The 27,650-nt window shown below is 33.1% G+C and overlaps 1 protein-coding gene across 1 annotated transcript in view; it reads left to right on the top strand.

Annotated features, from left to right (window-relative positions):
* LOC124364370 (pyrethroid hydrolase Ces2a) overlaps positions 1–27,324 on the top strand; it is a 35,004-nt gene extending 7,680 nt beyond the window's left edge. Inside the window, exons 3-12 of the mRNA XM_046819772.1 lie at positions 4,577–4,705; positions 8,874–9,027; positions 9,650–9,835; positions 10,612–10,805; positions 11,868–12,087; positions 14,661–14,750; positions 16,095–16,216; positions 19,694–19,865; positions 22,024–22,171; positions 26,877–27,324. Coding sequence (XP_046675728.1) covers positions 4,577–4,705; positions 8,874–9,027; positions 9,650–9,835; positions 10,612–10,805; positions 11,868–12,087; positions 14,661–14,750; positions 16,095–16,216; positions 19,694–19,865; positions 22,024–22,171; positions 26,877–27,237 — 1,776 coding nt within the window. The 3' untranslated portion in view covers positions 27,238–27,324. The remainder of the gene's footprint in view (positions 1–4,576; positions 4,706–8,873; positions 9,028–9,649; positions 9,836–10,611; positions 10,806–11,867; positions 12,088–14,660; positions 14,751–16,094; positions 16,217–19,693; positions 19,866–22,023; positions 22,172–26,876) is intronic.
* The last annotated feature ends 326 nt before the right edge of the window (positions 27,325–27,650 follow it).

Here is a 27,650-nt window from a genome sequence, read left to right as displayed (position 1 = left end):
ATAATTTATCAGCAGTAGTACAACAATAAAATATAATATTGGTGAATTCAAATTTGGCACTACGTGATAGATGACGGAACCAGTACAACACACTTCCGGTGAGTTAGAGAGATTACCACAATGTCAGAGAGCGTGATAATCAAATGATGGCCCAATTTTTAACATGGACTTTTCACTCTGTGTTTTGCATTCTTTGCTAAACAATAAACACACCAAAGGGCAAAGTTTAAAAAATGGTATATATAAAAAACACAACTCAGTTCCACATCAAGCGTATAAATGAAAAAAAAAAAAAAAAAAAAAAACAACAACACAGATGCGCTGATGCCACATGGTGTAGCAATAGCTCTACTAGTAGTATGATACATAGACGCGTTTCTTTTATTGTAACAGACGGTAGCTCTTTCAAAGCACTAATCGTCAACAATTAACTTTAAACAAACCTTAATCCAATAATATGTTTGGAACAAAATGGTAATGTACGAGAAAAAAACTGTTATGATTTTCAGTCGTCTACTAGCCTTGAGGGAAATTAACCTCTGATCATAATTGTCGAACTTCAACTTAGAACTCGTCTAAAGAAAAGTATAATTTATTCCAAATTTTTATATTACAACATTTATTGTGCTTTTAGAAATGCTCATACAAATAAATGAAAAACTTGATTAGTTAATAAGGCTACTACTGTAAATCTGATTACTACTAATTTATTCAATAAAAGTTTCACATCGCGTTTACATTCTTTAGCAGAGCTAAAATAAACTGTGAATTGTCACAGTCAAAACAACAAATAAAAAGAATGAGAAATCAATAGTACAAATTACACTTTTGCTCAAAAATCTTACTTAAGGCAAATACTTACTTAAATAAGAAATATAAATAGGTAAATTAAGTATTTAAGTACTCTTTGACAGAGTAATATGCCCGGTTTATGAGGTAGCATTTTAAAGAATGTTTAAATGTTAGAATTGAATATTCATTTTTTAAAGATTCTGGCAATTTATTGTAAAGTAAAGAACAATACACGCCCTGCGTGTAGTATAGTGTAGGTTAGTGTAGTATCTGATGCCTTGTATTGTAAGGGTGAAATACTTGATTTTTATGATTTTTATGGAACTGTTCACTATTAGATCGTCAACAATGAACTTTAAACAAACCTTAATCCAATAATATGTTTGGAACAAAATGGTAATGTACGAGAAAAAACTGTTATGATTTTCAATCGTCTACTAGCCTTGAGGGAAATTAACCTCTGATCATAATTGTCGAACTTAAACTTAGAACTCGTCTAAAGAAAGTATCATTTATTCCAAATGTTTATATTACAACATTTATTGTGCTTTAGGAATGCTCATACAAATAAATGAAAAAACTTGATTAGTTAATAAGATTACTACTGTAAATGTTATTACTGCATTGTAGAGCATAGAATTTGTTGCACAAAAGCACTAGGGATAAGAAATTGACTGAAATAACTAGCAAGCTTTGAGGAATGTACTGCAAGTTTGATCTCATGCTCAAGAACGTAACCAGGAGGAATTTGCAGGGGGGGGGGGGGTTCCGGACCCCTTAGATCCCTTTGCTGGCTACGCTCTTGCTTATGCCATCTATAATATTTAATCCTCACGTTTTGAACTCTCTGAGAATTATGAACAACGTTTTTATCTCATATTCTTTTTACTATCTGTAGCCTATCCCGCTGAAGAAATGATACTCATTACTAATATCAAAAAGACAGTTCGTTTCTGAAGTAAAGAGTTACCTATTTACAAAAAAAATATAACTGTTGAAACTAATTATTTAGTTAATTTTACGATTAAAGAAATAAAATAATTTTTCAGCGTTAAAATCTATGATAAACTAAACAATAGTAATTAAATGTAGCAGGTATACGTAATTTAACGTATAACAATGATAATATATTCTAAGAATAAGGCATTCAATAATGATAAGCACTGGTTCAGAATTGTTAAAACTGTTTGAAAATACAGTGTCTGGTACAATTAATATGTAAATTATTCAGTTATTGCCTGGTCATTCTTATGGGGTTTCTCAGAAAGATTAGAATGTTCAAGTTCATTGACCTTAATTAAACCGAAAGCTAAATTAGCTAAGTATGACTGGCAGCCTCGGAATTAGCATGTAGTCAGATAAACTGGTTTTGGTGTAGCCAACATACTATTATTGTTTATCCAATTTGAGCATGGCCTTGGGAATTCCATTCTGAGTATACAATTGACAAAGCACATCCTTGCTCTCAGAATGGCGTCAATTAGGGTGATTTGACTTTGATTCCCCTTTCTTAGACTTTCGTGAAATATTTCCTGTTGTGAAATCATCATTTGGAATTGAAAATGAGCCAGTGACAATGTATAAATTAAGTAAAAATCGAAATAAAAATATTGATTGCCACAGAAACAAAGCAGCGGTGGACTCAGAAGAGCCTTGGAGACGAACCCTCCCCAAACCGCACGATGAATTGATAATATTCTCTGACATGAAAAAGTGTTTGCTTTCCATTAAATAAAATTATACCGTACATTTAATTTACTTTAAGTCCTAGAGACAAATAAATAAAATCATAAACATTGGCTTTAGGACTGGGATGTTAAATTTGCATGAGCTATTTCCATCCAAGTCAATATGATCTAGAAGTAAACTCGAAATAGTTTCCGAGTCCAGATCGGACCAGGATGGGATGATGAGGCGATGGCGCGGCGCGAATTGAGCGAATACGTGTGCAAAATCGTAAATCGTAAACGAAGCTATCAAAGTAGTAGCAATTATTTAGGATAAAACGTTTATTTATTCTGACAGAACCTTTATTATTAAAAACCTGCTAGTACAAATACCATGTAAATAGGTCAAAAGATATTACACGTACTAATTTAAATCCGGCTTTGTTCAAAGTCTGCTTGATTAATATTATAGTACAGGGTTAGGTATTTCTGTGAAAATGCATCAAACTTCCGGGGAAAGAATCTTACAGCATTAAAAAAAAGTTTAATTTAATATCACTAGTACAGTACATTAATACACATTTTCAAATATTAATTTTTTTCTTGTGAGGCAAAATTGTTCCTATAAACACGTTTCCTGCAGTGCTTGCATTTCTGTGTATTTGTCTGTAAGTGTGTATTTTACTTTAAAACTTATATCTCATACAAGTTTTAAGTTACAGTACTGTTATTTAGTATAATTGACAATTGGTATTAACAAGAGATTTGGAGCTAAAAATAAAGGACGAAATTTTAACTATAGTTTAAAAAAGGGCATTTAAAATCTTTTATAACATTTCTTACAAAAATCTATAGAGCAGTAAGATTGTTACACGATGCTTTAAAAGGATGCATAAAACGACAAAAATTGTAGTGCCATATTTATCAAATTGAGAAAAAGTCAACAGAGTAAATAATTTTCACATATCTTAAATGTATTTTATACAGGGAAGTGGATTTGTGTAGGATTTACACACAACACATTAATTTCTTTATTACAATCATACCACTATTTAATTATTGTGGAGCACATGGTAATATCCTAGTGTAAGAAATAAGAACAGATATTTTTTTCTATTTATGGACTACTTTTTATGTTTACAGTAAGTTACTTGCCACTGACTTGATTTCTAGTTTTTAAACACCTATCATTTCTAAACTAGTCACACTTCTTCCTTCATTTATTGCTCCAAGTCAGGTATAATTAAGGGAAATAAATATACAATAAAGTCACAATAATATAATGAAAAACATTTATGAATTATGAATAATATTTAAGCAAACTGTATACATACAGGCAGATAGACAGAAAACCAAGCATATCAGGACTTTTGTATAGGCTATGAAAACCTTTTTACTGGGTTTTGTAAAAAATAATTACGTACCTCTAAAAACATTCTATAAACTAAATTTAAGATTTTGAAATTTTTGTTACATCTGAAATCCTAATGGGGAGGGGGGGATACAAGAGAGGACTGCTACTAACAGTATTAAGGGAAATGAAGTGCCAATAATTAGTCCATGCTACTAATTGTAGCATAGCAAATAAGAGCATAACTTCATGTGTGTTGCTAAATAAATCTACAAAAAGAATGTAAGTTGTAAAAACATTGTTCTTGAGTAAAATTCATTAATTTAATTATCTCTTTATTTAAGTTTTGGACAATATTTGTCAAACACCCCCTATATAATACATAATTTTAAGAATCATATGATGGTACTCTACTATCTGCTATCCCATAAAAAATTAAAGTAGTATTGGGCACATACCAAGTCAAATTCTGGATGTGCCACGTACCACCTTAAAAATACAGTTCAGATCTAGAAATAAGGGTTATAATACTTTAGGGTAGTATGGTTGTCGATTTAGAACAGGGAAAATGTGTAATTCTCTTGTTTTTAAGCTAATCAAAGGGTGGCTGCTTATTTTAAAATTGGAGAAAGTTTAAAAATGGAAGAGTATAAAGAAAATTGTCACTGCAGAGATTAAAGCGGATACACACACATTCACATTTGATCCCTTTTTATAAAGTAATAATAAAACAAAATTACTTAATGAATATATGTTTGTGTTTAAGCGACCAAGAAGAACCAAGATGGAGGGCGATGTGGATGCAACATCATCAGGTCCTCCTTGTCCTCAGAGCATTGGACAACAACTAGTAGGCTCTGAGGACTGTCTGTTCCTCAATGTCTTCTCTCCTGAGGTAGGAAATGTAAACTTTTTGTCATTTAAATTTTATTTGTTACATTGATGACTTTTTTATACATTTATTGTATACAACAGTATGAAGTTCCTGTTATTACACGAGTACTAATTATTTAACGGGTTCAGTAAACCTACCTTTATTGAAAATAAAATTGTAAAAAAAGTGGGGCAATTGATTTTTGATTGAAAAAATATATTTTTTTTATTTTAAATTAATTTAAGTTAACTTTAAGACAGAACATGTAAAATAGACTATTTTATACCAAAATGTAAATATTTTATCACCATCAATTTATTAGCATTTTGTAATATTTTACTACAAGAATTGTAGGTATTTATACTTTGGGCAATTTCATAATCAGGCATAAATAACAATAACAAGATAAAAATGTTATATTTTTTAAAGTATATGAATTGTAGCTTCAATATGTGTATATATTTTTAATTATATGTAATTTAAACCTAACCCATTTTAAAAATCTTTCTTCGGAAAATTAAAATGTCTTATAAATAAAAAACACATCACTCCCTCTGGTCACTATTAATTACATTCTATACATGTTCAGTTCATATCCTTATCTCAAGGACATAGGGGGGTCCAAGGGGTCCAGATCCCCCAAATTTTCAATTACTTTTTTAGTGAATGTTTATTATTATTTAAATAATTGAGTATTATTGACATGTACTGCTGAAAGTTCTCAACAAAAAAAGGGGTCAAGAACTTTTTATGGAACAGCATGGGGCCTTACTCCCTGTCCACTAAGGGAAAATATCAGTCATCTGGACCCCCAACATTTTTTCCAGGCTACATTCTTGCCTTATCTTCAACCATTTTTCTTTGGACCAGATTATGATATTACCCAATAGTCTGCTTCAAATTCCTACCACCTTCTGTCTAATAATAAAACGTTTATATTTTTCTTGTCTTCAGAGGCGGTAACTAAAGGGCTTTAACAAAAGTTTTCTGAAAAAAAATCCAATTTGTAAACGAATTGGACAAACTTAAGATATCATCATTTATTATTCTGTATCATTTATGATGATCCAACTGGTTGGTCATTTGGTAAAATTGTATTACATTATCTCTTAACCCCTCTTTTGTTCGGGTCTTTTCATCAGCAGCTCTTCACATTTAATTTTTATTTAAAATAACAAATATTTTGCTATATGTAAATATGTCAGTGTGTTTTTATATGATATAGTGATAGAGATAGCATAACATTAAACTGAATATAGCACTTACTTACATAAACTTTCTCGTAATGATTCATCTGTTGCAAAATGATCTTGAAATGCCTTTTCTCATAAGACCGTTGAGTCTTAAACACTTTAACACTCTTACTTTTGGCCATAGAATCATGGAAGAAGACTCCCTTTAAAATTATGTTTAATATGCATCCAAAAAATTTTTGTTTTTATTTTAAAGAGTAATGTTTTTTTAATATTCAATTGGTGCAATGCAGAGGATTTTAAAATTTTTCTGAATACCAACAAAATATTGAAAAATTACAATATTTTTTAATCGTATCTTTAAATGAAATATTTCCCACAGTTCTACTAATAAAAATAAGGATATGAATATATGATCTATTAAATCAAGAAGATGGACCAATACAAAATTCAATATTACTTAAACGAAGATTACAAAAAATAACATTCAAAATTGATATAGTATAATACCAGTAATAATTTAATTGTATTTACAAACTACGCCACACAGGACAAATTAATATTAAATCACATATGTTAACTATTATTAATAATCAAATTTACTTTTTGTATTTACTTTTGTGATGTGTCTGAAGAAGACAGCCTCGCTGTTGAAAGGCCTCACAAATCAATAAAAAAGTCTTAAATATTGGTTTTATGTTTTTCATCTAAGTTAAAAGTGACCAATATAAGCTCCATCTACATATTAGCATTTAAAACATCAAACAACCTTGGACTTTTAATCAAAAACAAAAGCAATTCAACAAACCAAAATCAAAATTTAAAATTTAACAATAGTGGAGTATACAAATTAAATTGCAACGATTGTCAATCCCACTATATTGGACAAACCGGGCCGATCATTCAAAATTAGATTTAATGAACACATAAAAGCATTGAAAACATCATCAAATTCAAAATATGCAGACCATTTAAATAACACCGGCCATACATACACTAACATCGAAAACAATCTTGAAATTTTACACACAAGCAAAAAAAGTTGCTTATTATCCACTTTAGAACATTTTGAAATTTACAAAAGTGCCAAAATTAATCATAATATATTATTAAATGACAAAGACTTTCTAACAAAAAATTTATTATTCGATAGACTCTTAAACAATATACAATGATCTCACATAAAATTAAATGCAACAAAATTTAGCCACCAAGGTAGTAAAAAACACATGACAAATTGATTTTAATTATTTATTTTATAATTAACTTAACCTCATTCGTACCTGAAGATGGAATCAATGATTCTGAAATGTACATAGTGTAATAAAAATAAAAAGTTAAAAAGTGTTAAAAGTTTATTTATATTATGTTAATTAAGGATATGAAGTTTGGTATTGTTCTTAAAGAGCTAAATTCAAGATGGTCACCAGTATAATTGAATTTTACACACCCATGCAATATTGGGAAAGAGTGTGGTATACTCACTTCCTTCCATTATTGAAAAATAAAATAAATCAAGGATGGTATGAAAGACCGGTGTGGCAAAGACAGAAAATGAAGTTTAAAAAAATGTTGTTCCATTTCGTTTAGGTTATTGAAAAGGTCACCTTTTCATTGGAAAATTTTGAAATGAGTATTCAGCTTTTCATTTAAGTTTTATTATTCTTTGATAGTGCATTTTAAGCACTTTTTAATTTGTATATTATATTACACTTTGCAAACTGACTATATTCTTTGTTCGAAGTTTGTTTTGGACGATGGAAGGATTTCAAAAAACAGGATTTTTCCGGACATTTGAGATTGTTCAGTGATACAATAAAATCAGTAACACTACGCTTCGAGATCAGCAATCTGATCTCTTCTTCAGGTGAAAGACTGTTAAAAAACAGATTGTAGTCATGCACTAGTTTAGTCTTTTACCTGAAGAAGAGATCAGATTGCAGATCTCAAAACTAGTGTTACTGATTTTATTGTTTTACTGGATGATAACAAATGTCCAGGAAAACCCTGACTCTACATTATTCAAAACACAGTGTTGACAAAAGATGTATTTAAACTTAAAAGTAGTAAATTGTAACAAATTAATGACACCAAGACAATGACCTAATTGTTTATCTACAGTCACAGTGGCAGTAGGTTATAGGTTTATAGCAAGGAATTTCCTACTCAAGGCAAACAGAGCTTTATTCAGCTGTCAGTTATCTAAGGGCAAAGTTCACAGTTGGATGGCAGTTGACAGGGCCTCTGTGTATCCAGAACAATACCTCCTTGTACCACATGTTTGCCTTCAGCTGTTTGGTAGACCACTGTCGCCAAGACCAAATAAATAATGTGGATCAGAACCATATGTAACAAAATACTCTAACATTTGAAAAACGTCTATCAATTGGAGTGGTTTGCAAAACAATTTTTGGAAACCTGGATACTCTTGAGAATAATTTAAAAGAGTACAATATTTTTATGAAAACAACTTTTTGAATTAAAATTACATTAATTATATGGCCATTTATTGGTTTATATAAACGTTAATTAATTTATTGAACTTATTTCAATCTGTTTTTAATAAGCATTATGATTATGTCAGTTATGCAAATAACCATATTTTAATTTTAAAATGGTTTTATCTTCATATAACAATGTTTGATATGGATTCCCTGTGAATTATTCACTTTAGAGAGATTGCATTTTGTTTTTTGTTTTGTCGTAGCTCTAATTGTTCTCCCATTATACGTGTAGGACATCTTATATGACCATATACGTACAACTAAACTTTCATGGGCTATTCTAGTATTTACTTCTTGAGAATTTTAGGAAGAAAATTCGGAAAAATAATTACAGGAATAAAGTTACAGAAAGATTAACCTTTATATAACTTGTATCCATTCAGACACTTCATCTTGAGTGACAGTGTATAATCTCATTGGTGTGACATACTTACTGCTAAGTAAAGAGTGTAAAACATGCACTTTTACGCAAATATTATTTTCATTTTATAGCTTCCAAAAGATTCATCCAGCAATAAGTATCCAGTGATCCTCTGGATCCATGGCGGAGGATTCCGGAAGGGTTCTGGATCTCAGTATGGCGTCTCGGATCTGGTCAAGAAAGGTCTTGTAGTCGTCACTGTACAGTATCGGCTTGGATCTCTTGGTACGATTAATTCAACTTTTCCTCAATTTACTCATTGTCATTCAATAAATCTTTAAAAAACCCAAGATGATGGTTTTGCATGAACCTTCATTTCTGTAAAGGCAGTATTGAGATCGATGATGATGCATACCACTCCATGGGATTTGGCTGAGCATTATCAACAAATTTTACATAGGTTTTATGGGTAACCATCATGGCAACGAGAAAATCTGAATAAATAAATTGAGTACAATCAAATGACATACTAACACATGTAGCTCAACCACAAGAATGACATGAGGTATAACAGCTATAAATTTGAAATTTTGTATACAACCACAGCAAATCCTATTACGTAACTCATGGTGGCATACTCATACCCTGTAAGCTATCCATAAATATAAACGATTCTATAGTTTAATGTAGTATCCAGTTTGAAATACATCTAGAGAATAAGTGAACATTATTATTTATTATGACACTATTGAAACTATAACACAATAATTCCTCTGTAGTTAATTATTTATTATGCTTTAATGGGGATGTTTTTTTTTATCAACATCAATGTTTTAAAAAGTTATGATGAGACAGTTTATATTGTAGGTTATAAATACCATCACTAAATGTTTTTTTTCTGGTGTAGGGTTTTTAAGCACAAATCGAAAGGAGTTGCCTGGAAACGCCGGATTGTTTGATCTCATAGCTTCCCTACGCTGGGTGCGTCAATACATCCAGTTCTTCGGGGGAGACCCTGGTCGTGTCATCCCATCAGGTCAAGGCAGTGGAGCTAGTGCTGCTATGATGCTCACCTTTGTCCGCTTCTCCAGAAGTATGTAAACTTATATTATTATTTAGAAACTTATTTCTGGTTCTTTATGTTGAGTTTACTAATACATACCCTTCCTCAATGAAAAATAACCTTCTAAGATATGGGCAATATTTTTTAGTTTTACATTGTGGAGATTTATTAATAAAAAAATGCCTTTATTAAAGAGGCGGAGTTAGGGCTATCAAACCTTCTCTACCAATCAACCTCATATTGTATGCAGTAAATTTACAATTGTGGTAAATTATTAACTTATTCTTTAAATAGTATAAACAAAAATGCTTAAACTATACAAAATTAAATGATTTTAATGTAAAAATCTATATATTTAAAGCAAGAAGCAAGAAACATTCTCTAACATACTAACACACCCTCTGACTAGATGACTGCAACAAGCAGCACCACTTGTCATCCCCACAGGTCCCCCAGCAGCAGGCCCCTAACCGCCCCGAAACAAGCATGGTCCTCAATACATTTGATATTATCAGGGAGAGCGTTCCAAAGGCAACAAGCCTGAACAGTAAAGGACCTATTAAAAATTTGACCTATTCAATTTTTAATCGATTTAAAAAATGGATATCAGAATTATATCTTTTAAAAGTTTATACAAGACAGTACAGTGTTGCTTTACATAACACTCCATCACAATGTCTAAACCACTGGATATAACCATCTAGTAACTTCAGAGTTTGTAAAATTAATCCATAGTTCACACAATCCGAAAATTCCTCAATGCAAGGTTTGGTACTTATTGATGTCTTTTACTGTTTTTGCCTCAGATTGGATAAAGGGAGTGTTTGCCATGAGCGGGTCAGCCATCTCGTCATTTGCAGTGGACAAGGAACCCGCCCAAACTGCCAAGGAGGTGTCGGCCATCGATGACTGCCACTCTGTTCGAGAGCCACTAGCCTTTGTACGCTGCATGCAGAAACTGCCGTTGGACACAATCATTCGGGGTGATGACAAACTTCAGGTGAGTACCACCTTGAAAATAATTAAAAGTTCTATTGTGGAATGAAGAGTATTATTTTACAGTTTGTTTCATTGTGTAGACAAATGGTAATTCATTTAAGATTACTCCAAAATTTGAAAAATGATTTGTTATTTAATGTGTTGTACAATAATTTTACTGTAGGCTACTCTGTTGAAGAAACTTAGATAGATACATTATCGAAAAGTGCAAAAGTAACAATAATTATTGTTGTGTTAAAATAATTTCTGGATAATAACTTCTTAACCCATTGAGTGCCAATGTCTCTGTGTGCTTCACACGACCTAGGTGTTTCTTACAGCCTAAATAAGACATCAGTGCTGTAAGAGTAAATAAATAAATTTCTAAGTTTTGAAATTTGATTAAGAATCAAACTAGGGAAAATTTAAAATGTAAATGTGAAACGTTTTGTATGGTGACACTTTACACAAAATTGTGTTCCTTTCTTTACACAACATATTTGGTGACTATAAAACAGCAAAGTAGATCAAACTGGCTACAGCAGAACTACATTGTAAGAGGCTGTTTGAAATAGTAAAATATGTAGGCACTTAGCAGACCATGTAGACATAGATGTCTGAGCTTCAGAGCCTTTAAATAAAAAATATCTGTTTGGAAGAAACGGTTTCATGCATCTCACTGAAGGGTATGTTGTATAATGAAACCCTTCATGTATGATATGCTAAAAATTTTCTAACTTGTTATGATGGACATATTTTTGTGTTAAAACCAAGAACGTAACCAGGAAAAAATTCTGGGGGGTCCAGACAACTGATATTTTCTCTCAGTAGACAGAGGTAAGGCCCCATTTTGTTCTTTAAAAAGTTATTGACCCATTTCTTTGTTGAGAGCGATCTTTCAGCAGTACATGTCAGTAATACTGAATTATTTAAATAATAATAATTGTTTACTAAAAAAGTAATTATAAATTTGGGGGCAGACTGGATTCCTTGGACCCCCTTGCTGGCTATGTCTTTGGTTAAAACTTAATGAAGTCTCTTTCATAATTGATTAATAGCTGACAATAACTGTTTGATGCTCCAGATTGAGAGGATGAACAAAGACAACGCAGCACAGTCCTACATCACCAGTATCTCCAAGCTGCTAAGCCCCGGACCTGCAGTGGAGGGGGAGGACGATATGAGATTTCTGCCCAACTTCTTGACAGGATTCCCGGCAGACACCCTCCAGAGGGGTAACTTTGCCAGAGTTCCTATGCTCACTGGAGTTACCAAGGATGAAACAAGCACAAGCGCCAAGGGTGGTCAGTATACTATCACAACGGCAGCTATCACTAATGATCTATTTTTAGCTTTATACCTAACCAAAAGATATTTGTGTACTTAAAAACGAGATAACATTTGCAGGTATGGATAAGAGATCAATAGTGTAATGCTGACTAAATTTTATCATCTTTGGAAATCTTCAAATAAATAAAACTGTTCAGTTAGTCAAGTTAAAATATTATTAGAACATTGTTTTGCACCAAATTAATATCCAAAAATATTATAAGCAATATTAACAGTGTACAGCATGTATAAAAATTAGCCTGCCTTTGATGAGGTCATGTGCTTGTCACAAAATATTCTTCTTATGGAAACCAAAGACGGTGTGCCATTTCCTTGAATGTTTTCATGGTCTGTCAGCTGTATGATCTGACAATCCATGTACAACTCTTGCTCATAGATCTTCTTCTGTTTGTTGAGATAATTACAGTACTGTTGTTGCACATATGAGTGAAAATAAAATTATTCTCTAATTTTGAACCTCAGGACTTCATCTAATTTCATCTTATCAGTTTAGGCCTAGGCAATTAAAATTCTTCAATATTATGAGACAGTTCTTATTGATCTACTAATGTTTGTGATGGAATCTACAAAAAATTTCTATAGATACGAGTATCTGACACTATACAGATTTTGCTGTTGTACTTTTACTCGTGCCATGGTAACCTTGAGACTTCTGATCATCATATTTTTACAATTATGATGTGGTTTTCTTCTGACATATTCATTTTTCTTCCAAGGTAATTTAAACCATGAATGAACTGATCATTATTCTGTCACAACAGACCTCCTACACTGTAACAGTGACATTTTACTTGAATTAAGATAAAAATGACTATGACATATTCTAACCACTCCCACAAGTAATAGTTGTTCTACTCAATCATGCAAGTTCTGTTATCTTTCCAGTTAAAGACAACTTATTAGTTACACAGTTGGAAAAAAACCCTTTCCCCCCTTAAAATCTGTAAATTTTATGGATGAGAGGTAAACCTAAGAAAACAAAAAACCATTTATGTTAAATATTTTGGTCATCTATGTTTCATCTTTTAAAATAATCCATTGTAAAGGAAAGAATATGTTCATCATAATATATGGAATTTAATCCTCAACATGTATATTATATTCAAAGTAAATATTACTTGTAATGAAATAATTGTATAAATAAATTTATTCTTGGCTTAGGGTATTAGTGTAATTTCATTATAGATACACAATACTATTGCATATCTTTTACTTTAAAGATTATTTGACTTAGTAAAAAATAAGTTTTATTACTACGCTTACTGCATAATATTTTTGTGGCTTTCTGGAAATAAAATAAATACAGTTTTGAGAGATTTTATTTTAATTTATATTAATTCTCATAAAGAGTTTTTATGAGATGCAAGGTTGTTAATATTAATATATTAGAAAAAAAATTTTGAGAGATATTACTTTTACCAAAAGAACTCAAAGTTCAATTCATACTTTTTTATGTATATCATTTCTTTTAACATCATTCAATCATTTAAGTTAGAAACACAATTTAATAAGAAAACATTACAACCACAAAGTGTTGTCAAATTTCATTGAAATATAATAATGTATTGTAAAAATACCAAGATAACTGTCAGTAGCAAAGAGAGCTACTATAGAAGTATTAATTGGCACCAATGCTATGACATTTTCTCCAATGCCATGGCTTCCACCCTGACCTTCTGTGGGATGAATCACCACATTGCTTGTCCTTATCAAACACATTGAATCTGGAAGTTGCACAGGACTATAATACTATGCTAACATTAATCAAAATTGGGCACCCATTGCAAGACAAAAGTTTTCATCCATCATAAAGGATGAGCATTTGATTATTTTTAAAACCACTAAACATACGACAAGAACGTAGCCAGGAATGAATTTTGTTGGGGAGAGGGGGGGGCAGACAACTGATATTTTCCCGTAGTGGACAGAGAGTAAGGCCCCATTTTGTTCCTTGAAAAGTTCTTGACCTGTGTCTTTATTGAGAACGATCTTTCAACAGTACATGTCAGTAATAATGAACTATTAATGGACTAATGAAAATTTGGGGGTCCAGACCCCTTGGACCTCCTTGCTGGCTATGTCCTTGACACAAGAAGGAAATCATGAGCTAGTTTTACTGTTACATTTTTGCAATATGTTTGTAAGTTCTTATGTCCCTTGTTTGGCAGGAAATCATTCATTGGTGTTCTTTCCTGATAGAGAGATTTTCAAAAGATCCTGTATATGAGTAGAAAATGAAATTTTAACTGACTTGCTTGACAAATTGATGTATGAATAGGCAGTAAAAACAAGCTAAGAGTGCAGTAAAAATAAACGTTGTCCTATCATCGTGTGATTTTAACCGTAACATAAAATTGAAATTAAAAACGATTTATCATGAAAATACAATCATAGACAAATAGTTTCCATTATCAAAATCAGTTTATAACCTTTACCTTACTCTCTTCCTTCCTGATAATTGAACCTTTATGTGGGCTTACAATTTTATCTTAAGTGGAGTTTGTAAACTTGTTTTGTTTTATTACAGGTGGAGTAGCTTCTAAACTGTTGGGTCAGGTGGAAGCTACTGAAGAACTGCTTCAAAACATGATTCCTCAACTCCTACCAATAAATACAGGTATAACTTGACAGTGTTATTATAGCTTACGAACTCCAAGAACCAATACCTGTTCCTATATTGAATTGAATTGAATTAGAGTTAATCCAACACTTCATAAAGATAAATTTTACAAAAACAAACTGAAATAATTACTATTTTTACAAGTATCCCAGGAGTACTGTGCTCTGACAACCCAAAGGCACTAAAAAATAAAAATGTCAAGATGTTGACAGTGGAGTCTTCTAGAGGTATGGTAAGGCCAGACATTAGGGGTCCTGAGGGTGATTATTCTCAGTTGAAGGGTGCTTCTAAAGTAGTTCAAGGCACAGTCTGTGAAGCTCTTTGGGGCTAGATGGATTCAATTACCTAGCTAGGAAAATATTGTTGGGGGTCAAGACAACCGATATTTTCCCGTAATGGATAGAGAGTAAGGCACCAATTTGTTGCTTAAAAAGTTCTTGACCCTTATCTATGTTGAGAAGGATGTTTCAGCAGTGCATTTCAGTAATACTGAATTATTTAAATAATAATAACCATTTACTAAAAAAGTAATTGAAAAAATTTTATATTTGAAGGGGGTCCGGACCCCTTGAATCCCCTCGTTGGCTACGTCCTTGGTTGGATTCCATGGGCTGGTGGTATGTTGGTTGTTTTTACAGTTTTTAGTCACTAAGGCAGGTTTAATTTTTTATTAAAATTTGACTGTATCAAAGCCATACGTTTTAATTAAATTCACCATGATGAATATTTATTATTAGCAAATAAAGTAAACTAAAAGTAGAATAAACTTTCAGCTATAACTTTTCATGTAGATCTGCTAAATTTGATATGAACAGTGAGGTATGAATATGAAATAGACATTAAATTATTTTCACCATATACAGTAGACTCCCTCTGGTTCGGCTGCCGGATAAACCACCCGTGGGTCCATTTCTAATGGCAGAAATTGACAGGATTCATCTTGTTTATTACGTTTCCGGACAAAACATACACAAATCATCTCCGTTCACGAGGATCGATTTCTTTTGTTAGGTGTCTAATATTGATTGTGCTTAATTATGTTAAGTGTCTGCAGGAAAACATGTTTTCAAAAGTAAGTAATAAACGTAATCATGCAACGGTGAAAATGCAGGATAAACTTTATATTTTATAGCGCCTAGATAAAGGTGAGTTGTATAGGGAGTTCATTGTAAGTAAAGATTAATGACAGTACAACAACACTACTGTTTGGTTGAGTACGCTGTACTTGATTATTAAAACCATCTTAGAGTTCATATTTTGTTCTGATTTGATTCTATGGGTTATTAGAAAACTATGGGTTCTATGGGTTACTATTTTGTTTAACTGCTGTAATCGTTCCAGGTATACTCGGAAACAACACCTTGAGCCCTCTATTAAACAATCTGTTCTCTAACACCGACTATTTGAAGGGCATCACCTCCAGTCTGAGTGGTGTAACGGATACTTTAGACAAGATAATTGAGGTAGGTACTTTGGAATAAACATAGTATCATTTTTATGTACATACTAAAAAGTAGTTAAAATTATAGAGCTTTTTCGAAACAAAGACCGTTATAAAGTATCTAGTACAGTAGAAATGAAGCATAGAAGAATCTCTTAATTTCAACTAAGTTAGCAACTGTGTGGGTTTATTTTGTCAAGGAAACACAGTATTAAAAAGAAATATAAGAGAAAGCATAACTGTATGTAACCTCAAAAATTTTGTGACAATTTTTGTACAACTATGAATGAGAATGAGAATGAGAATATCTTTATTTACAATCTTTGAGATTATAAATAGTGTCATAAATACATTAACATTGGTGGAAGGAATTTTGCAGAAACTCTTCTAGCGTGTAGAATGGGCGTTCTATAAGCCATTCATGTAGAGTGGTCTTTAATTCCTTTCCTCTTTTGGACAACAGGTGAGGTGGTAGGCGGTTGTAGAGCTTCACACCCATGTACGAAGGTTTCCGCTCATAAAGCCTCAGACGATGTGCTGGAAGGTTGTAGAGTTCAGCGTTTCTGGTATTGTAGTGGTGTACAGCATTGTTTCTTGGAAGATTTTCCCCATCAGCATACATTATTACTTCTTGAATGTAAAGTGAAATGACAGTAAGAATCTTCAGAGACTTGAATGCTTCTCTACAGCTTACAAGAGGTTGGAGACCAGCCAGTGTCCTAATACATTAAATGATTAGTATTTGTTGAAGATTTGATGCAGTAGTTCTGCCCCAAGCGGCTAGACCATATTGCAGGTGAGATCCCAACATAGAAAAGTAGGTTATTTTTGCAGTTTCTGGGCTACTGAGAGAAAGAATTTGTTTAACCACAAAGTGCCCGGTGTTGAGTTTTTTGCTAAGATTTTCTGTATGTTTGATCCAATTTAGGTCGGTATCTATTGTTACGCCAAGAAATTTCAGCTGCCCTTCAATACTGACATCAGGAATGTCTGGGACTTCTAGTGCTCTTCTTCCAAAAGCAATCTGATTAGTCTTTGATGGGTTTATTACAGGATCATTTCCATAGCAATACTGGATGGCCATGTTGAATGCTATGTAAGATGAGACGGCAAGACTATCTGCAGATTGTTGGTTCAGGAGTAGTGTGGTGTCATTGGCATACATAAGAGGTGTGCAATGATTTCCTAGGTGTTGGGGAAGGTCATTAGTGAAAATTATGAAAATGACTGGTCCTAATAGGAAGCCTTGTGGCACACCTCTCAGTACTGGAAGAGCTTTTGACCTGATTGCCTTTGTAATGCCGTTTGACGAGTGATTGAGCTCAATTAGTTGTGTACGGTCCTTTAAGTAGCTACCAAACCAATCATTTGCTGTCCCTTTTATCCCAAGCAGTTCTAGTTTCTTCAAAATGATGTTGTGGCTGAGGCAGTTGAATGCTTTGCTTAAATCAAGAAACAAGGCCGTGGTCAATTTTCCCTCTTCAATGCTATCTGTGACAAAATCAATTAGTTTGATCAATGCTGTAGTAGTTGATTTCCCTTTTATAAATCCATGTTGGTTTTAATTTAGCAGGTTGTGCTGCACGCAGTGATCAAGGAGTCTTTGGAGTACGATTCTTTCACATAGTTTTGAGAATGTTGGAATTAGTGAAATTGGTCTATAATTGTTCGCATTATGTTTGCCACCAGTTTTAAATTTAGGGAAAACTTTGTAAATTTTTAGTTTTGAGGGAAACTTTCCTTCTTTAAAAGATTTGTTGAATATGGTAACCAATGGTAGAGCCAGTTCATCAGCACAGAACTAATAAAATTACTAGATATTATTATTTGTAGGATTCCCTACAAACCGTAACTGTGAGAAATAAATAAAGTTACTGATAAATAATGAGCCTTTTACTAAGGGTTTTTTTGTATTTAATGTTTAAGTAGTTAACCTTTCTTATCAAACTTTTTATAGTGATAAAGAGGAAGTTTTTAAAACGATAAATAAGGAATCAGAATATTCTTCATTCAACAATTCTATGCAAGGATCCAAGGACATAGCCAGCAAGGGGGTGCAAGGGGTCTGGACCCCTCCAAATTTAAAATTTTTGCAATTACTTTATTAGTAAACAATTATTATTATTTGAATAATTCAGTATTACTGACATGTACTGCTGAAAGATTGTTCTCAACAAAGAAACGGGTCAAGAACTTTTTAAGGAACAAAATGGAGCCTTACTCTCTGTTTACTACAGGAAAATATCAGTTGTCTGGACTCCTTAAAATTTTTTCCTGGCTACATTCTTGGATCATGAATTGTGTAAAGTACATATATCCGTAGATCACCAAATTGTTCGATTTGCTTTGAAGAGGTTCTTTTGATTCTCATAATTAAATAAGGTTTTCTACAGCCCAAAAATACAGGGTTATGATTCTATTTCTGGGTTATTTCTTAATTATAAAATTGAATTCTTATAATCAGGTCTGCTGCAATTGCAGTTAACTGTGCGGTCTAAATTTATTACCATTATTGGGACATAGTGCAACACTACCGCATTGTAACGATTGATCCTTCTTATCAATGGGTTTCAAATGCCTTTTTTTACAACACTAATTGTTGTAAAAAGTGATTATCAACAGTATTTTAGTTAAACATGTTAATTGACCTAGGTTTGGGCTATGACCATGATATTATTCAAGGCATTCTTGTCATAATTTTTAACATAATCAACACTTTAAAACCGAACAGTGAGAAATTTTCTAAAATTAAAAATCTTCCGTATGACCTAATATGCATCTTACTTTTGGACATTGCTAAACTGCAATATATAAGTAATATTGGTCAAGACAGTACCCTTGTCTTTAGATTTGCTTTGTCTTTAGATACAGCCATTTTGTGTTTGCTGTCTTCAGTACTGACAATGGTCACCTTAAAACCATGGATCTAATGTTGTAACTTAAAGTTTTAATATATAAGTAGTTTTGTTGAGATTAATTGAGATTGCAACATCATGTCAAGATAAAGAATTCAGATGAAAATAAGCTAGCCTTTATAATTTTAGTACTGTGAACACCTTCCTCCTTCTTCAACCACACATAACACTTTGAAAGCATATCCAGCAATATTCAATGAGTAAGTTTCAATCACATAATATGAAAACAATAAAAACAATAATTTTCAGATTAGTTCAGAGAGTGATACTAAGTTCACTAAAACCATGCAGTACGCTTTAGGGTATCTGCTACTGTTAACGTGTTACATATTATCTTAGCTTCAATTATGTAATACAATTAATGTGTACGTCCAAATTCATTAAGTGTACACAAATCATTTTTATGGAGAGAATTCAAACGTTATCTTTCAAGCGAGTAATAACTGTTGGTTTTATAATGAAAGTGAATTTTATTTAGTCAACGCCATGGAGTTTAGTTTAGATGCCACTGAATTGATCAATGACTATAAAAAAATTACTTTTTACAAATTATTGTTTTGTAAAAGATTTTTTGACATTTCTAGATGACAACGGATGCTCTCTTCAACCTGCCGGCATTCCTCACTTCACAGTACTGGTCGAAACAGACCAACGCCTACCTGTACCGCTTTGAACATGACTCCCAAAACTCAGCGGCCAAATACTTCTTGAAAGAAAACCCTCTGACAGATGAGGCTGGAGACAGTCATGTTCAAGGTACTCAATAACCGTTAGTCTCTGTTCTTGGTGGCCAGTATCAAGAATGTAAAAAAAATTTGGGGGAGGGGTCAAGACAACTGATATTCTCCTGCAGTGGACAGAAAGTAAGGCCCAAATGTGTTCATTAAAAAGTTCTTGACCCAATTCTATGTATGTACAGAACGATCTTTCAGCAGTACATGTCGATAGTATTGAATAATTTAAATAATAATACCTAATCGTTTTCTCAAAAAGTAATTGAAAGGGTCCGGACCCCTTGTACCTCTTTGTTGGCTACATCCTTGGCCAGTGTCATAACTAACATTGAAGTTTACCAGTTCACACACTGTTGAAACTTAACACAATTCAATTCTTGAAATATTTAGAAGAGCCATCGTCAGTTAAATGTAAACAATTAGGTATATCCATTGGCGTTAAAAGCTCAATATAACCTGTAATGTTAATTTACCATGGGAATGCAATAAATCACAGAGAAACTCCAATAAAGAATCAGTTTAAATGATTTTTTTATGGCTTTCTGCTCTATTTATAGTTCGTTAGAAGAAAGTTTAAATTAATGATTGCGAAGTATACATGGTTTTAATCTTAATTTGATTAAACTAAAGGTGAAATTTAGACATCTGCTCCCAATAATCACTTTTGCTAAAGCCCAAATTATGTCTTCAGTCAAACCATTTATTCTAAACGGTTTATACCTACAGGGGTATGCAGTAAAAAAAAATCATAATCAAATAATCATCTTTCTTTCATGACAAATAAAAAAATATAACGAGATTTATTAAAAAAAATTGTATAGCGAATTTTATGAAATTATCTTACTTCACACGTCTTATTTAGTTGTTAAATTTATCTATGAGTTTAAAATGTAGTTATTAAGATACAGGGGTATCATAAATAAAACGAAAGTGAGAGTGGGGGACCTTAGCTCTACAAATTATTTGCACAAATATGAACTGAAATTAAGAATTAGCATGTTATAAAAATTCCCCCAGTAAAGTCAGTTCCCACTATCTCCCTACCCCCAAATAAATCATCCTACCTGAAATCTATGATGAGGCCCCCCCCCCCAAAACAATCTGAAAAAATAATTATATTATCAGAAACACTTTTTCTATTATAGTAAGTAGAGTACCCAGTGGCATAACTAGGACTTGGCTTTGGGAGAGAGGGGAATGACTCTCATTGATGAACACTGTGGGGACATCCCTGGTGTGGACCAGGGAGCATGGAATAAATCTAAACTTAAATAAATTAGATAGGCCTAATTCAATGTAAAACTGCAGTATTGAAAACAAGTTGGATTTCTGTTATACTCACATTTTTCTAAATTTTGTAAGGCTTTTTTTTAAGAGATATTTCCATCTCCCTTCATCCCCCTTTATTTACGCCACTGTATAATATTCATGTTGCAGTGTGAGGTTATTACAATGGTGTATTCTAGACTGATGTTCAATCCAATTCAATTCAAAACAGCTTTATTCACTTGGCATATACACATATATACAAGAATAGTGTCAGGATTTGATTCATGTTCTTACTAAATTAGAGAGAAAAAAAAACAAGAATACATAACAGAAAATACGAGATTTATCAGCAGCAAATAGAAAAAGTTTAAAATACAATTATTACAGTTGTTAAAAGGTTACAATTAAAACAGTTAACATTAAAATTAAAACAGTAAAAACTGAAACAGTTAAAATTAAAATTAAAACTAATACAGTCACAATTTAGACAGTTACAAGTAAAACAGCTTTTGGCATAAAAGTATTATTATGGAGTACTCTACCTCCAGAATCATCACAGGAATTCATTAAAGGAATATATAGCCTTGTTGATGAGAAACTTTTTTAATTTGATTTTAAATTTATTGAATGTAGCTTCTGACTTAATTTCAGTAGGAAGATTGTTGTAAAATTTGTATTCAATATACTTTGGTTTCTTTTTAAAAATGTTGGGGGCTTATTGCAACATTATTACAATTTCTTGCAAAATAGTTGTGATTATCTCCTACCAATTAAAGTTCCTGGAGTTTGCTTTTAATTGACAAAATAGTTTAAAAAATGTGGTTTTATTATGTGCACTATTGACACTTATAATACAGTAGCTAACACCACAGGTCAAGGGACAGTCTGTATACCAGGATTGTGTTGTACAGGTGTAGGCCACGGTGATGATCTGTTGTACCTGTTTGATGCTCTGTCTCTGGAGGGAGAGACATTAGAATCGACTGGCCTCAGTGACCCAGTGGACAGGCAGGTGCGCGATCACTTCACAGACTTGGTCGCCGAGTTTGCCAGATCTGGGTGAGACTTCTTTATTTTGGAATTTCTTATTTTTTATTTTTTATTCTGTCCAAACTGAAATTGTAAACCCAATATGATAAGCAATATCAACCGAAATAAAATTGTGGAAATTATTCTTAGAACAACATAGACATTTGGATATATGAAGGGGTCAGAAGCCAAGGGGTACAAGTGACTCTTTTTGAGTTTTGAGAAAACAAGGTTTAAAGTTTAAGTTATATAATCAAATCCAGGGACAAATATGTTCAGTAAATTTAGCACATTACTTTTTTACTGGTATTTCAAAATGCTAAAAAACCTTTTTTTATATTGGTTTGAATTTTCCCTCTTTATGATATGGGCTACTATCTGATAAGAGGTGCCACTTGTATCCCTTCGCTTCCAAGTGGAGTTAGGAAAAAAATTAAGAACACAGGCTTTTATGTCAAATAAAACCCACATTTTATTACAAAACCTCCTATCTTAAATATTTAGTCATAATCACTGTCAAAAAAGTTTTCTAATTTAATGTTGTCTTCTTCATGATGAGGGTTTTCCTCACAAGGCTGATCTTCTCTTGATTGTGCCTGTCTTGTTAAAGTATTCCCTTGGTAGTCTAGAGATCTGTAAAATCTGTGGTTAACCGGAGGTACAAATTGCAGCAGATTAAGAAGATCCTTGTACTTAGATGCCTTTATTTTCTTTTTGTTTGTTTTTGGAGGCAAAGGTGGCAGTTGGGTCGGAATCCTTCCTGGGTTCTTAGCGATCATGCTATATTCTGGAAACGTTAAGTCTTTATTTAAAGTAGTTTTGTAGAACAAAGTCCAAGGATGAATTTTTTCTAAATTGTAACCACTGCATCTTACTGATACCCTGTACAGATTTAACATAGAACTTGTGAATGGCTTCCATGGAAACAAAATCTTCATCCGACATCTTTTTACCATGAACTTTTTACTTGCTCTGGCAATAATCTGCATCCAATCGTCAGGAACATAAACGCCCCTCTTCGTGTTTCCTCTTCATATTTTTCAATCTTCTCAAAGTCCCTGTCACAGTGGTTGTAAGAGTGCCCAGTAAGCAGAAACTTAAAATCAATGGTCTCAATGTTAGTTGTATTAAACAACGTGAAACCAGAACTTTACTGTGATGTGACTCTTGTTCTGGCCCCTACAATTTGTCGCTAAAATCTGTCAAGTGGGTTACCAGTTGGAGGAAATGATTTTATATACTGCAACAAACAAGAGACAATTTCTTCGCACCCTCTAGAAGCTTGTGCTTCATGCCACATGAACATGAACGCATTACCTGTACAGATATCATGGACGTTGAAATTATAGGTCCAAAGTTGACAAGAGTAGTAAATTCTAGTACAAGTTAGTAAATTGGGGTTGGCAACATTTTTTTGGGGGTCAAAACATATCGCAACATGGGTTTGGGTCATCTTTTACCTCCTTTTCGCATGTTCCATTTCAGTTTTAGCAGAGTCAGCTTGATGGAGGTGAAATTCTTTAGCTGTAGTATCAGCTACCTTTGCTTCTTCATCTCCGTGTTCGATGGTTTTTTGCAACTTATCACACGTATTGCAAGTGTCTGTGTGTGGTCGATGGAAAGTAAGGTTGAAACAAGTGTTGAAAAATGTGTATGTAATAAGATACAGTAGTAGGTTCCACACCCCGGTCTTCACAGAAAAGCTTGTAACATTCATACATCTTTTTTATGTTAAGGTTTCTGTCAAGATATTTCCTGTTTGGATTTTGATGTCAAGAATAGTGACTGGAGTATCTTGGAAACATTGCAATATGCTCCTTGGCCAAGTCAGTTTTTTCCTGCACAATTTTGTTGGTAGGAACTTTACGTCCTCTTTTGTTCTCGAGGTGGAATACCTGTTTCAGATATGTGTTTTCTTAGAAGCAACATTAGTAATTCGCTTTTTGAACAATACAGTAAACAGAACACATTCCTGAACAAAATGTCTGTAGCTGTTAGAGGCCAAGGGATACAAGTGCTTGTACCCCTTGGCCTCTAACTAACACAGCTGATGCTGAAAGTAGTTTTTCATTTTGCCACTAGATCTGAGCAATTTGCCACTAGATTTGGCATTTAACCTTTGATCCAAGCAAATTTCAAGATTCGTTTTGAGTAATGCCATGCATGTGAGCTGTGGGTGTTTCCTGAGTGCCAGTGGTAAATGGCCTATAACAGCCAATTGTGCCAAGCACAAAACAGCTATTTTGTTATGTTAGACTAAAAATTGTATAACTCCTATCCTAATACTGATAAGTGGACAATTTTTGTTTTGTTTTGTAGGTTATGAAATATACTGTTATGTAATGACAAAGTTTTATGATAATATCCAAAAATATAAATAAGTAAACTAAAAAAAATAAATAAATAAAAAAATATTTTTATTTTTATTTTTTTTAATTATAAAACTTACATTATTTTACTATTTATGTAAACATATGTTACATTTTACATTATTATGTATAATTATGAACCAATATAGAAAATTTCAGAAAGAAATATTGAGAAATAAAAGTTTTATAAGATTTTAAATAAAACATTACATTTGGACTAAAATGCTAAAATATTGACAATGTAATGTAAGGGCATGTTATTGTAAGGACTTTTCTAAACAAAACTATATTTATTAAACTAGCATTGAGATGGTTGAAAAACATTGGTTACGACCCTAATGCATGTTCACAAAAAATAAAATTATGATAAATAGCCTATTTTTTATATTATTTGCTTTACTCACCCTCAATTATTGAAAGGCAGAAAAAGTCCAATCTTCAAATCACTCACTATTTTTTAGTGCCTATAGTCTATAGCATAGGCCTATTGAAAAATGTTACTAAGTCTGTAAAGACTATGCAAAGAAATGTCTCTATATATACATTGTTACATAAACGTTCAGTCTATTTACACTCGTGGCGGGGGAGACAGTCAAGGTGGCAACCCCGGGTGCACTTGACACATACTGTCCTGGACCTTAAAAATATAACAAATTATATATCAATTTGTTAAGTAACTCTTCCCCTTTCGTTTGATGTATCTGTTATGAAGATTCGCTTACTATATGATTTTAAAAAATAATATAATCGCAAAGCCGAAAATATCGGCCCGCGGCACACTTCGGTTAAACGTAATGGGCCGAAATCATCGGCTCTCGGCACACTTCGGTTAAACGTAAAGGGCCGAAAATATCGGCTCTCGGCACGCTTTGGTTAAATATAGTGAGCCGATAATATCGGCCCTTGGCACCCAAAGGGTTAAACAGAGTTTTACTTACACCTGTTGGCCACAAACATTTTTAATACACTCAGGATATGGCTTCTGCAAATTAACTCAGAAAAAAACCATAAAGTCACTTGTACCTCTTGGCTTCTGACCCCTTCATATGTTATTTAGATTGTTGAGTACAGTATACTTTAGAACGGAAAGTATATTGTCTGTTTACATTGTATATACTCTTTGCAAAATACCAAAAAATGTTTGTGCTTGGGGACAAGAAGAAGTAGCGTCTCATAAAATGAGGTTGCAGCTATGGCATCCACAAGGAACAAAGAATGTCAGAGGGTTTAAGCTTAGAAGTCTTCGCTGTATGCCACTTTTTTCTCCATGCATGTTGGCCAGATTGTCGCAACCTTAACACCTGCAGTCAGCAATGGTCAGCCCCAACTCTTTGAATTTGTCGATAATGTATTCTGTCCACTTCTCTGCTGTAGTTTAGTCTACCGCCACAAATTATAAAAAGTGTTCCTTGATCCCTGTATACTGTGTGGAGAGAGAGTGTGGGGGAGGAAGGTTGGTTACACTAAAAACTAATAACTTAATCACTTCATTTAGAACACAGAAACCAATACTTGAAACTTTTATTTTTGTAAGGCTTTTCGATAGCAAGGCTATCTTCACCAGATACATCACAAAAGTAAATAACATGTTTCGTTAGATTTGTGATAATATCCTCTAAAAACAGTTATTTATGTAGTTCTTGAGAAAAAAATCCTGAGTTTGTAATATATTCAAAGTTTAAAAGTTCCTATGGCCGCCATTTTGAAGATACTAAAGATAATATCATGATAATTTTTTCAATAACTGGTCTTCTTATCATACAAATTTGAGCCAAATTTGGTATAATTTTATTTATTTGGTTTTGAGACATTAATTCGAGAGATATTAATTTTTAATGGCACTGTCTCATAGCATTACTAAGGTTGGTAGACTGAGGGGTAGCAATATGACACTAGACATCAGTTGGGGAAGGGCGGTACTATTGCCAAACCCCATGCATCTGGGGGATATTCTAACATTTATTTTGAATTCACAAAAGGTTAAGACGATTTTAATGTCATATAGTGCCTTTATTTTAACATTATTTTAAACTTACTAAATAATCAACCTCAAAGTAAAGTTGTTAACAATAGTATTGATTTCAAGCTTATTTTTAAATTAAAAACTTGACAGTCCGCCATTTTGTACTGGTTGAACATAGAGACCTCTAGTTTACGGAATTGTCCTTATTTTACATGGGTCTTTAAAATGAGTTGTCACTTGATGGGGGCTTACATATAAAAATTTTAACTTGCCTCCTAGTTTTCCTTGGAGGTTAACGTTCTAGTATATTTAAAAAACCTTATACCAATCCCTTCCATAATTTAATAGGAGGGAGGGACTTTGTAGACACTAGGTGTAACAATGGTTACCGTTTGTTTTCCAGTGTACCTAGGATTGGTAATCAAGGAGTGAAGCCGTTCACAGCTGAAGGTGGTGACTACATTGTGGTGAACTCTACCCCAACAGTCGCCCAAGGGTTCCGGCGGTGTCAGATGGGGTTGTGGGCAGGACTGACCAATGTCCTCAAGTCCTCAGAGTGTAGCTTCCTGCAGCTGGGTGCTCTGGTGGGATCGCTGGAGGGGCTGACCCAGGGATTGACCAACACATTGACACAGCCCACCGCCACGCTAACCAATGCAACAAGCGGGCTGACAAATGCAACGATGGGTCTCACCGGCGGACTGGGAGGATTGCTCGGTGGTGGTGGGCGAGGCACTCAAAGACCTCTCCTCGGTCTCGGCTAGACTACAACTTTCATAATGCCATGAGATTATGTAACAACGCAACTAATATTTATTATAATTAAATGAAATTACTTTTATTACACCAAATAATCGCTTTTATTACTCAATAAAGTTTTAATGCAACATTGGGGGAAGGGTGATGGAGGATAATGACTGTTTTATCTCTTATTTTTAAGGAAAGAATATTCTCCTTTTCAGCCTTGCACTATCCATTGCTATAAGATTTTTAATCTTTAGAGAACATTTTTTTGTCCATTTAGGACAAAAACCTGAGAAAACCCCCTCATTGTACTTAGTCCTCAAGGACCTTTTCGCTTGCTTCTAGAGTAACCGTATTTTCATAAGGTACGGGTAAGGTCGGTGGTAGGGGTAGAGATAACATGAGGAGGGATAGCGGGTTCTACATCTCAGTT

This window comes from Homalodisca vitripennis, chromosome 6 (genome assembly GCF_021130785.1).
Source record: "Homalodisca vitripennis isolate AUS2020 chromosome 6, UT_GWSS_2.1, whole genome shotgun sequence".
Lineage (NCBI taxonomy): Eukaryota > Metazoa > Arthropoda > Insecta > Hemiptera > Cicadellidae > Homalodisca > Homalodisca vitripennis.
This window is presented reverse-complemented; position numbering and strand designations above follow the sequence as displayed.